This window comes from Nilaparvata lugens, chromosome X (assembly GCF_014356525.2).
Source record: "Nilaparvata lugens isolate BPH chromosome X, ASM1435652v1, whole genome shotgun sequence".
NCBI lineage: Eukaryota > Metazoa > Arthropoda > Insecta > Hemiptera > Delphacidae > Nilaparvata > Nilaparvata lugens.
This window is the reverse complement of record NC_052518.1, coordinates 31,730,418-31,743,413: the sequence shown is the minus strand read 5'-3', so window position 1 is coordinate 31,743,413 and position 12,996 is coordinate 31,730,418. Positions and strand designations below refer to the sequence as shown.

The following is a 12,996-nucleotide window of genomic DNA, read 5'->3' as shown; positions in this document are numbered from 1 at the left end:
ACGATAACTCCATTCCTAATCAACCGATTGACTTCAAATTTTCAACTTAAGGTTCTTATACCATGATCCGACAATAAGAAATTCAATAAAATTGAATTCAAAATGGCGGATAATTACTAAAAAACCATGTTTTTCACGGTTTTCTTGAAAACGGCTCTAACGATTTTCTTCAAATTCATACCATGGATAGCTATTTATAAGCCCTATCAACTAACATGAGTCTCATTTCTGGGAAAATTGCAGAAGCTCGGTAATATTCTTGAGAAAAATGGCGAATAATCACTAAAAAACCATGTTATTCACGGTTTTCTCGAAAACGGCTGTAACGATTTACTTCAAATTTATACCATGGATGGCTATTTATAAGCCCTATCAACTGACATGAGTCTCATTTCTGGGAAAATTGCAGGAGCTCCGTAATATTCTTGAGGAAAATGGCGGATAATTACTAAAACCATGTTTTTTACGATTTTCTCAGAAATAACTTGACCGATTATTCTCAAATTCGTATCCTGTATAGTTATTTATCAGCTCTATCAACTGGCATGAGTCTCCTTTCAGGGAAACTAATGGGGGGTCCACTCCATCCTTGAGAAATGGACTTAGTAACCTCCTCGTGCATGAGGTAGGTAGGTAGCGCAGTTCATGAAAAGAACACATAGTCGAGATATTTCATCTGTAGAACATCTGTTTTGAAAACTTGAAAAATCCATCGAATTTCACAATTTACACAAAGGAAAAAGTACTCTGAAAACAATAATTATAGATACACATAATATACAGAAGTCTGATCGTAGTTTCAAATATGAGCAAGGAAAGTTGTGTGAGTGTACCACACTAGATTTTTCCTTATGCTAACATCCCATTCATCACCTGGTTGCTTGTCGCAATCTAGTGTGATATGCTTGGCAGTCTCTTCAGACTGATTGGTCCTCGTGACCTACGTGAGCTCCACTCCTGGCCTTCTTTGAAGGTCCTCCCGCTGAGGAAGAGGTCGCCAAGTTGCCTGTAGGGCGCCTGCCTACCCTTGACTAAGCCTCTTGACCCAATTGTGCCTGGAGTTTCACCCATCTCTGATCTCTTGAGTTTTTTTTCTTTTTGCCCCTCCGAAACTTCGCAGGGTCAAAAGCCTCACCTGTCCCAAGAAGTTTTGCCTAAATGGCCGCCCTTCATTGAGCAGTGGTGAGTTTTGGACTCTCCACCCACAAACTAGTGACCTACGTGACCTTCACTTCACTCCTGGCCTTTTTGTAGGTCCTTCCGCTGAAGGAGAGGTCGCCAAATTGCCTCTAGGGCGCCTGGTCAACCACGAGTCAGCCTCCTGACCTACTTTTTGTGCCTTGAGTTTCACCCATCTCTGGTCTCCGAAACTACCCTGATAGGGCAGATCCCGTGGGTTTGAAGGCAAGGTAACTTCTGGAGTTGCCTTGGGGTTTGGTTTGTTCATGTGGTTCCCACAAACAAGCTAGGAAAGTGGATTAAACCCAGACAGAGCCCCGCATGTCCAGGCAAGGCTTAATACTACAGGAGAGCGCCTGGTAACCTGCGGGCACCGTTAGAGACACCATATAAAAGTACCACCGATCAGCACGGTGCACAGAACACCTTGGGTTGGCCTGAGAAGAAGTAAGAATATGGCCAAGGAAGGCCGACAGATAGAAAAATAAATAAAAAATGGCACAAAGCTGAGTCAATGGAAAAAGTGTCATTCTAGAAATGAAAAGTTACAAAGCATATTAAGAAGGAGAAGGGCTTTGGAAAGGAGGTCCCTTTTACCATTTAGTCGCCTCCTACCAAAAGCAAGAATACTGTGGGTGAATTCTGGTTTCCAATACATTCTTGAGTACGATGTTCGACTCAAAGCTCCCTAAACCCACAGGGGGCTCACATTAAATAACTTTACATATATTTTTATACGTGAGTAATGATGCTGTCTTGTGGTAGCAACATACCGAATATAGCAACCCAAATTTTTACAGACATTTTTATTTTGTTGTGCGCTCGATTTTAAATGAACACTTTGTATAAGTCAATATTATTGCAGGTATACTGAATTTGTAATATTCACATGCTCTGTATTTCTCTGTATTGGTTTTTTATAAATTCGATTTCATTTTGGATGAGCTAATCAATTAGTCTAAAATTCTACAGAGGATCTAAACCTAAGAGCATCAGTACTTTGTTCATTGATTTGTCTGAACTATAATAATTGAGATTCATTTTTATAATTTCTATTCATGCAATTTTTTTTGAGATTCAATCAAATTCAATTTGAATCCCAATGAAATATTATAAAAACAACCAAATGTAAGTTACTTCACCTTTTTTCTGGGATTCTACGAAAATGGATTAATTATGTACTTCCTAATAATATTTCATTTGTACATTTGAAAATGGAATAATTAGCCAAAGCTGTGCCTCCAAGTATAATAAAAATATTGTTATAAGTAAATCTATTGAAATATATTTCTATTTATCCAGTTATGAACAATCTATGTTAAGAAATTATTTTTCTGTTTCGCGATAATGAAATATTCATTTATTCATCTAGCAAGAATGCTTTTATGTTGGAAAATGAATCATCCAATTGCTTGTTATTAGGTACTCCGACTAATCCTGAATTGAGATTACTCGATAACAAAATAAACGAGTTCAAAGAAGGTGACATTCTGAAGGCTACGTGCAGTGTGAAGAAGGGCAGACCAGCCACTAATTTCACATGGTATCTTGGTGAGTTGATAAACTAAATCTTGTCTTGAAAGCGAATTCATTCTTATATTTTTTACTACCTAAATTAAGGCTGATAACACTAAATTCACAATCACCTAATTAATTGATACTAGTCCTATTATTCATTGTTAGAGAAGTAGTAGTGATTCCAAAATGTACTCACGACTCCAAAATAGAGGCTGACAACACTGCAACATTATTAATACAAAAGAATCATGTGTCAATGGCGATTACCAATGGTAATCGCAAATAGTAATAAGATTTCGTCTGTCAGGACCAGTTAATATTCATCTTCAAACCTGAAGGCATTGCTTGTGAGCACCAGTTTGGCAAGGTTTACTAGGAAGGAGGTTGAAGGGGCGGAGGGTGTGGGTCGTGAGGAAAGGAAATGCTCAAGGGATTTTAAGCCTTCAGAATGGGGGATGGAAGTGTAGAGGGAGGCTCCATCAATGGTAACAAGAAGGAATTGTTGGTCAGTTGGAAGGGTTGTGTTTCTTAGGATATTTATGAAGTGGAAGGAGTCTCTGATATGAAAGGGTAAGGAGGCAACAATGGGTTGGAGGTGGAAATCAACAAGGGCAGAGATTCGTTCAGTTGGGCTATTTATGTTTGAAACAATGGGACGACCAGGATTGCCTTCTTTATGAATTTTTGGAAGAAGATAGAAGTGTGGTGTGTTGGGAGAGTCTGGCGAAAGGATGTTGATGTCTGAGTCCGAGAGGCCTTCAGATGGACCGTATTGCATCAGAAATTTGAAGACTTTCTTTTGGATTTGTGGAGTAGGGTCAGAAGGCAGGAGTTGATACTGTTCAGGGTTGGTGAGTTGCCGGTTGGCTTCATTGATGTAATCTGTGGTGTTCAGTAAGACTACAGTTGAGCTTTTGTCAGCTTTGGTGATGAAAATACTGGGGTCAGAGCAAAAGTCTTTGATGGATTTGAACTCTTGGGCTGTGAGGTTGGGGGTTGGAGTGAGGGATTCAATGAATTTTTCAGAACTGACTTTGTTCAGGAGTAAATTGCAGAAGATTTCAACAGGGTGGTTGGCTGGGAGAGACTTGGGTTCACAATTGGATTTTAGGGCAAACGTTTTGATGATTTGGTCAGAAGTAGTCGAGGGGGGAGGGCAAGAAGGGTCAGAAGTGTTGTTGCCACTGAAGTATACTTGCCATCTGAGATATCTAATGAAGTGAACAGTATAAGAGAAGGTTTATGGCATTAAGTTTGGCAAAAGAGAGACCCTTGTTGAGGACTGATTGATCTGTAGGTGAAAGGTTTCTTGAGGATAGGTTGAGGACAGTGGGATTTTCAACGTTTTCTTGATGGATTGAAGGAGCTGTAGATTGTTGGGGCAAACGTTTGGGTAAGGAGGGCAGAATATGGCAGGGTGGTGGTAGGTTCAAGAGTTAGGCAAGGCTGGGTTTGTCACTGATGAGGGGGGGGGTTGGTAATGTTGGAATGGTGCATTTGAAGAGGCAGGTTATTTTGGAAGTGGGATTTGTACAGGGCAGAAAGTTTTTCAAGGTGATAGTTTCTGTTTTTCTCTAGAGCACAATCTGATTCTTTGAGGATTTCATCACAAATATTGGATAGGGAAGTATCATTGTGAAGATTAATCAGTTTGACAAAAGACATAAGTTGACCGAGATGGGAGTTGACAGATAGAGTGTACTGTTCATGAACAATATCAAGAAACTGCAGTGAAATCTGATGTTGGAATTGGAGAAAGACCAGATAGTGGGAGTTGTATTGATAAACCATTTGGAGGTATTTGAAGAAGTTTGCAGGTGGAAAGGAATTCAATGTGACTAATGTATTTGGAGAGTTTTTGGAATGAAAATGAATTTGTTGGAACCAGTAATTGCAAGCAAAGTTAGGATGAAATTGTAGCATGGTGTTTAACGTTGAGGGAAATGAGAGAAGGGATATTGAGTACTATGTAAAGTGGGAGCAAGGAAGTAAGTAGATTGGGTCAGTTGGAAAGATTGGGTCAATTGGGTTAGTTTGGGTCAGTTGGGATAGTTGGGTCAGATTGTGATCAACAATCACAAAGCAAAATATAATTCGTAGAGAGAGAGCTAATTTACTATTAGGATAGAAGTTGATGAGTGGAGAATATCAAGATAAAGATTGTTATTTATAAATAATCAATGTTAGGTAATAAGAGTTGGGATTAGAAATAGGATAACAAATAGCATGGTCATTCAATAATATTGGGCTATATACAATTGCTAATATATTATTGAGTTATTTCAACACAGGGGAGTAGCTAATGTAAAGTTAGGAATTAGAAATTAACAAAAAGTTATCATATATTATCATATTAACATATTCTAGTTATCAAATGAAAATATATTGAGATATGGTCAAGTTAGATTATAGGTCAAGTTAAGTTGAGTTGTATAATATCAGGTTATGACAAAATTATTGAGAATTGGGAAATCACATAGTCTCAATAATTTTGTTTTGATTGAGAGGGAACGTGGGAGGGATCTTTTGATGTGGTAGGGATGGCAACTCTCAAAGTGTAGGAACTGTTGAGTGTGGGTGGATTTGGTGAAAGTATTGGTGGATAAGGTATTGGAGTTGGAAAGGATTACATTGACATCTAGGAAGTTGATGGAGGATTCAGAAATATCAACTTCCTAGATGTCAATGTAATCCTTTCCAACTCCAATACCTTATCCACCAATACTTTCACCAAATCCACCCACACTTCAACTTCACATCCACTCCATCAACTTCCTAGATGCCAATGTAATCCTTTCCAACTCCAATACCTTATCCACCAATACTTTCATCAAATCCACCCACACTCAACAGTTCCTACACTTTGAGAGTTGCCATCCCTACCACATCAAAAGATCCCTCCCACGTTCCCTCTCAATCCGAGGCCAAAAAATTTGCAGTGATCCCTACCATCTTGACTAGTACCTCAAAAAACTCCACCAATCCCTCATGAAATGTAACTATCCTGAAAGGTCGTTACAGAAACAAATCTCCTCCAAAACTGGCACTAATCCAACCACAAAAAAATCCCAAATCCCACAAACTCCAAAGCTCTGTACCACCTACTTCCCTGGAATTGAAAACCTCAAACCTGTCCTAAAAGATCTGTTCCATGTCGTCTCTTCCAATCCCTCTACCAAGCACCTTTTCCAGCAACCACCCACCCTCATTTATAAGCAACCTCACAACCTCAAGAAAATTCTCAGTAAAAACAAATCACTCACCTCTGATGAAATCCCAACTCCACCTGGTACCCTACCTTGCAAACGCCCCTGCTGTAAAACCCGTCCTATCACTGATTCTTCCATCTCCTTTACCAGTCCTATCATTTATTCATTCATTTATTCATTTATTCATAGTTTTTACAAAGAAGCACTCTTATCACCAACTACACCCACCAAATCTATCAATCCAGTAATTGCATCTCCAAAAATTGCATCTACCTCCTTTCCTGCAACTTCTGTCCTGCCTTCTTCATAGGTGAAACCACCACTGCCCTAAACCTCTGGATCAACAATCACAGGGCTACCTTTAAAAATAATACTTCCTTACCCATCCCTACCCACGGCTCTGAGCACAACAAGAACTTTGACCAATGCTTCAAAGTCAAAGTCTTCGCCACCCTCCCTCCCACAGCCCACTCCATAGATGTCAAGACGAAAGAATTGGCTTTTATTTGGGTGCTTAGAGCTGTTTCCAGTCATAGTCTCAACAGACAGCAATAGTAAGTACCATAGCTACCAACTGTTTAATTAAATTGAAATAAATTTCATCATATCATAATAAATTTCAAAGCTATAAAATATATATATATATATTATATATATATATATATATATATATATATATATATATAAAATGTTCAATAAAAATGATGAATGAAATTGAAAAGTTCAATTCTACAATTCCTTCCTCCAATTTTAATCCAATCCTTTTGATTTCTAATTTTGAATCTCCTCTTTTCTATCAATTCATAAGCTACACCTTTCCTTATTAATAACTCACTCGAATCTTAAATATCCCGTTTGTAACCACCCCCTAAATACCCCATAATGTCCCCTGAATCTGTACCCTTTTTCTCTCCATCCGTCTGCACCGCGTAATCTGTGGTCTCTGCTGCTACAATTGACCAATGCTTCAAAGTCAAAGTCCTTGCCACCCTCCCTCCCACAGCCCCCTCCATAGATGTCAAGACGAGAGAATTGGCTTTTATTTGGGTGCTTGGAGCTGCTTCCAATCCTGGTCTCAACAGACAGCAATAGTACGATAGCTACCAACTGTTTTATTAAATTGAAATAAATTTCACAGCTATCAAATATATATAATATATATAAAATGTTCAATAAAAATGAATAATAAATTTCATTCAAGTTCAATTCTACAATTCCTTTCTCCAATTCTAGTCTAATTCTTTTGATTTCTAATTTTAAATCTCCTCTTTTTCATCAATTCATAAGCTACATTTTTCCTTATTCTTAACTCACTCAAATCTTAAATATCCCGTTTGTAACCGCCCCTCAAATATCCCATAATGTCCCCTGAATCTGTCCCCTTTTTCTCTCCATCCGTCTGCACCACGTAATCTGTGGTCTCTGCTGCTACAATTGAGTCTCCGTGCGTACTCTGTGGTCACACGACTGATGGATTCAAAACTGCAGTCTGTGCTCGGTTGAGAAAGCGGTACATTTTTACCGCTCATTGCACAGCAAAGTCATAAGGAACTTTTTTGTTCAGCTACTAAAAAAAATCAGATCTATGCAGAAAAAATCCGACCAGGAGCAGAGAGGGCCCAGGAGAGGGCATTTTTTGAAAATTTTCATGTAAAATCACACTACAGCTCAAACTAATTGGCCTACAGACTTAAAACTCTGCACAAATATTCTTCAAACATGCTAGATGCACACTAAGAACGGATTTTGAGATATTTTGCCTCTAAGGGTTTCAAAGGATGGAAAAGGATTCTATTTAGTAAGGTTATGATATTGACACATGATATTCTAACATTTATGTTGTAATCATTGGAAAGCTTAAAATAATTTTATCAATCAGTTGATCGAATTTAATTTTCCGTGGATCGAAAGCGCGAGCATATTGCCACGTGTTTGTTCCATTGTTGTATGCTTGGCCATCGGTTTTCGGTTTGTGCCTCCTCAGCTTTATATATGGAGTATATACATTCCGATTAGAACAGAGCACAGAGATTTTCTTCGGTTAGTAGTTTGTTGATAATTCTTTTTTCAAATTCAAATTTTATTGCAAACAAAAAAAACTTTGAAGGATTTCTTAATAGACAACAAGATTACAAAAAAAGATGTCAAACATAAAGCTACATTTATTCGTAGCACAGCCAGAAAAAGACAAACTTGAATACTACTAGACATGAGTTCATTCAATATAACTTATATTTTTGTGTTAATATTTTTTGAACAAAAAGTACGAGTTGATGTGAGATGTGAGTAATCTCTTATATTTGATATAATAGTTATTCATATTGTAGTAGTCGGGGTCACTTCAATCAAAGTTTTTTTATTTTGTAGCTAATAAATTTCATACGTATTGATTGTCCATAATGTATCCAGTGTCCATAATGGAAGTGATTGAACTATTCAAAATTGATGGCTTACTGGTCCTTCATAGAATTTATAGTATTCCTGGTGATTGAATCTGTCTTTTTTCAGCGTTGACTATTAGGCTAATAATAATAAAGCTTCATTTACAACTAGCTTACCTGGCGAACTTTGTACCGCCTAAAAGTCAATGTATCTTATGTCACACTCAACTTTATTTGGTGAATCATGAAATTTGAATGACAATCAATATTTTCATTTACATCTGAATACGGACTTCCTATATGCTCAGTCATGCAGCATTCATTATTCCCAAAACATATTCTTTTCAATCAATTGTTAGTAATATCTAACTGTAAAGTGTTGAATTGAAAAAAAATAGGATAAATCAGTGTTTCAAAGATGAATTCAATGTTTTCATAGTTGTTGATTGTCAATAGATGGTCTAGGTAATATGCGATGTATGATGAATCACCAGGAATTACATATTCTTTTCATCTTTAATTTTAGGATGAATATAAGCTATGCTTAATTAAAAAAAAAAAATGAAAATTATTCTGCCAATAATGAATGCAATATGAACAACTCTCTTTCATGAGGTGAAGTTTTTTCCCAACATTTTCCGGTTACTCAATGATAGGGGAGTGATAATTATTTGTATAGGTCTTCTAAGGAACCATTATCTACAGCTGGTACCAATCAACCACACTTCAACTCCAAACTAGCGTTGTAATACCAGTAGCCTACACAATTTATCATAGGGTGACGTGTTAATTACAGCTGGTAACTTTAGATGTTAAATCATATTATCTCAATATGATCTTGAATCATGATCATCTTTCCGTTCTTCAGTAGCCGCTAGGCCGACAATTTCGAAAACATAGGTCTGTAAAATGGATTAATGAATAATCATTATTAGCCACCCTATTAAAATTTTTGGTCAGAAACCATCCCCAATATTCACAAAACATATTCCCAAAGGTTCATGACATTATGTCAAGTATTTCTCAAGTCATAGGGAACAAACACACAAACAGCCATTCAATTTAAGATAGAAGATTTCATTTGACTCAAACAAAAGCCTCTCTAAATGGAGGTTTAATGATAAAATTGACAACTTTCAGTTCTGTTGTTTCAACATTTTTTTTCAAATCACTTTCAAAAAGTTCATGTGGTACCTGCTATTGTGTTTGAGATACTTCTGGCGCTATCATTGTTTCACAACTATTCTCTTCCACACTCCTATCTCTTGCAGTCGTTAACCATATCTATAATAAAATAAAAGAGTTGGCTTATACACGTAGGGGATAGGAAAATTATGTTTGACGCTCGATGTCTGAACTACTGGACTAATTAACTTAAAATTTTGCATATAGGCTGGATTCTTAATTAACCAAGGATGGTTATAGGCCTATTTTCAATTCTTCAAAATTTCATTATGTCAAGTTTTCAGATTATCAAGTTTGAAAATAGATCCTTGCGAAGCACGGGTTCCTGCTAGTATATATATATATATATATATATATATATATATATATATATATATTATATATATATATATATATATATATATTAGAATTGTTTGTATTCACAATTATATTTTTCCACTGCCAGTCTGTGTCTCCTGTTTCAAGAAATTCACACAGTTCGTACATGGGCCTTCCTTTGAGAAACTCACTAAGTCTTTTTTTCAATGTCACATAGTCCAGCCTCTTTATCTTCTCTGGTAGGTGATTCCACAGTTTTCTGCCCACATATGAAGGTTTCTCTTCGAAGATTGCAGTCCTGTGCCTTGGGAGTACATAGTTGTCTGCCTGCCGAGTGACGTATTTATGAACATCTGTGCCTCTCTGGAGATTTAGTCAGCTAACATGGGTGATGACTTCCATGATGTAGATGTTGAACACCGTCATGATGCCCAGATGACGGAATGCATCTCGACATGTCTCTCTTGTTTGAGACTTGCCAGCACTCTTATAGCCCTCTTCTGATGTGTGAGAACCCTCTTTAGATTGCCCACAGACGATCCCCCCACACAATAAGCCCATATCTCAGGTGGGACTCTACCAGGGCATGGTATGCTGCTTTTGCCGCTTCCAGTGTTGCAATACACTTCACTCTTCTCACCACATTCCTGAGCCTAGTTTCTTGCATACTGAATCCATATGTGCGTTCCATGATAGGCCCCTGTCTATTGTAATGCCCAAAAATTCAACCTTGCCCTTATCTATGCTGCATGAGTTTGTTAATTGGACTCCTCTTTTACTGAAATTAACTTCAATTGTTTTGAGACATTCATTACAAGATCATTGACATTACAGTATTCTTGTGTTTTCTGTAGAGAGTTGGCAGCATTTGTGATCAATCCCTCAGCCGTGTTGCTTGAGACTAAAAGTGTTGTATCATCGGCATACATTATGCATTTTGTGTTTTGATCCTCTATGAGTTCAGGGAAGTCATTGACAAAGAGAATGAAGAGAACTGGCCCTTGTGGAACTCCTCTTGCAACAGGTAGTGGTTTGGATTGGTATGGCCTTGTTAATCCATGAATTGTGCCCTTGATCTCAACCAGTTGTGTTCTGCATGATAGGTAACTCATTAACCATTTGTCTGCTGTTCCATTAACTCCTAGTAGTTTTAGTTTTTTTCTCAATTATGTCATGTCCCAAGCAGTCGAATGCTTTGCTGTAATCCAGTAGAAGTGCTGATATGAACTTTTCATTATCTATTTCATCAATAATGTGTTCAATGAGGCTGATGATTGTGGATGTTGTTGATTTTCTTTTTTGGAAGCCATGCTGTCTGGTGGATATCAGAGATTGGGTGTTTAAGTATGTCAGTAATCTATGTAAGACAATCTTTTCTATAATTTTTGAGAATGTGGATACCAAAGATATTGGACGATAATTCTTCATTTCAGTTTTTGACCCCTTTTTGTGTTTTGGGTAGACCTTTGTTATCTTGAGCAGAGATGGGAATTGGCCAGAGCAGAATGATTTGTTTATAACGGTTACTAGAGGTGGGATCAGTTCGTCTGCACAGTGTTTCACAATTTGTGGTGAGTATTCATCCACTCCACTTGATCCTTTCGATTTCAGGGTGTTAATGACATTCTTTATCTCTTCATAGTTGGTTGGCTCCAGTCTGTAGAATCTATTAGCGTCAGTTCCCTCTTGCTTTTGTGTGTCTATACTTTCGTCATCTTGTGTGGGTTTATTGTTGTGCTTGAGTGTCTCCCCTACAACATCTGTAAAGTAGCCATTGAGAAGCTCTGTTACTAAGAGTGGGTTATCTACCTCTTCACCATCTTTTCCAAGACATATTTGAGATGTTTGTTGTGGAGTTTTTCTCCCCTTGTTAATTATTTTCCACAGTGTTCTGCTCTTATTTCTGGCATTGTTGATTAGTTCTCCGTTTTCTTGTTTTCTAAGTTCTCTAAGTTTTTGATCATACATTTTTTTTACATTCTACCATGAATTCCTTGTCAGATGTGTTCCCTGTTAGCTCATACATGTTCAATGCCTTGAGAAAGTTATCCTTCAGAATTTTGCTCTCATTGTTGTGAATTACTTTCCTTTTCTTATTATATCCCTTCTTTTCTATAGTGGACATGCAATGTTCAATGATGTTGACAAAATTCCCTGAAATATATTGTATGCATTTTCAGCATCATGTTCAGATTGTGCCATATCCCAGTTCTGTTTTCCTAGGAGATATTTCAGCTCATTCTGGTTAATTCGACCATATTGACGTTTCATCACAAATTGAGGTGACTGGTCCATCTCAAGATCAACTAATTCTAATATTTGGGCTGTATGATCTGAGGGTCCAGTTTGAAGTATTGCAGTATTAATAACTCTCTCAGGTAAATTAATACAAATGCAATCAATTGAAGTGACAGAATCACAACAAATACGGGTAGCAGGTAGGGGAATTCTCACTATATTGTGTGTGGATAATTCATCCTCCAGCAAGGCATTGCTTGGCTTCGGCCTCATTTGGTCTATGTTGATATCTCCCACAATCACATATGATTTCTTGTGAGCTTCAGTGTGACCCAGAATTTCGGAAAGTATGTTTATGCCTGCTGGTATATTTGCATTGGGGTGCGATAAATGCCTAATATGTGCACTATTGTGTTTTTTGTTGTGACGACTGCTATTGCTGCTTCCAGAATGAATTCTTGACATAGATGTGCGACCTCAATGTTTCTAGCTTCATTTTCCAACTCTTGTCTAACATATATTGCAACACCACCAAATCTATGAGTTTCTTGACAGAAATCTGCAACTAGGTAGTACCCTTCAATTTGAGTATTCTCTATTTCTTGTTTTTTGAGGCCATGTTCTGTAAGATCTAATACATCAGGCACAGCATCATTGAGTATGTGTTCCAATTGGTCTATTTTTCTCCCCAAACCACGATTATTTTGATGTAGTATTTTCAATTTGCTATTGAATTTTTCCTTTTTTCCATGAGAGATGTCTTGTTTTCTACTAGGTTTTATGCTTTGGTGGAAGGTTCTGGGTGTTTCTGTTCTAAAAAAATAATTGAGTTTTCGTTCTGTTCTTCCTTTTCATTTTCGGTATGAATAATTGATGTTTCTTGAATATCTCCATTCGAGCCGCTGAGTAATGTGTCACCCTCCTCTGAAATGGTTGCAAGTGACAGATCTGATATGGTTGAGAGTGAC

General features: G+C 37.3%; 1 protein-coding gene across 10 annotated transcripts in view; it reads left to right on the top strand.

Moving 5' to 3' along the window:
• Window positions 1-12,996, top strand: part of LOC111057353 (fasciclin-3) — a 442,757-nt gene that overhangs the window by 249,832 nt on the left and 179,929 nt on the right. For 9 of the 10 annotated variants that reach the window (XM_039443161.1, XM_039443163.1, XM_039443162.1 and 6 more), the window contains one exon: window positions 2,602-2,730. The exons of the other annotated variant lie outside the window; for it this stretch is intronic. In XM_039443161.1, coding sequence (XP_039299095.1) covers window positions 2,602-2,730 — 129 coding nt within the window. The remainder of the gene's footprint in view (window positions 1-2,601; window positions 2,731-12,996) is intronic. 10 annotated transcript variants of the gene reach the window in all.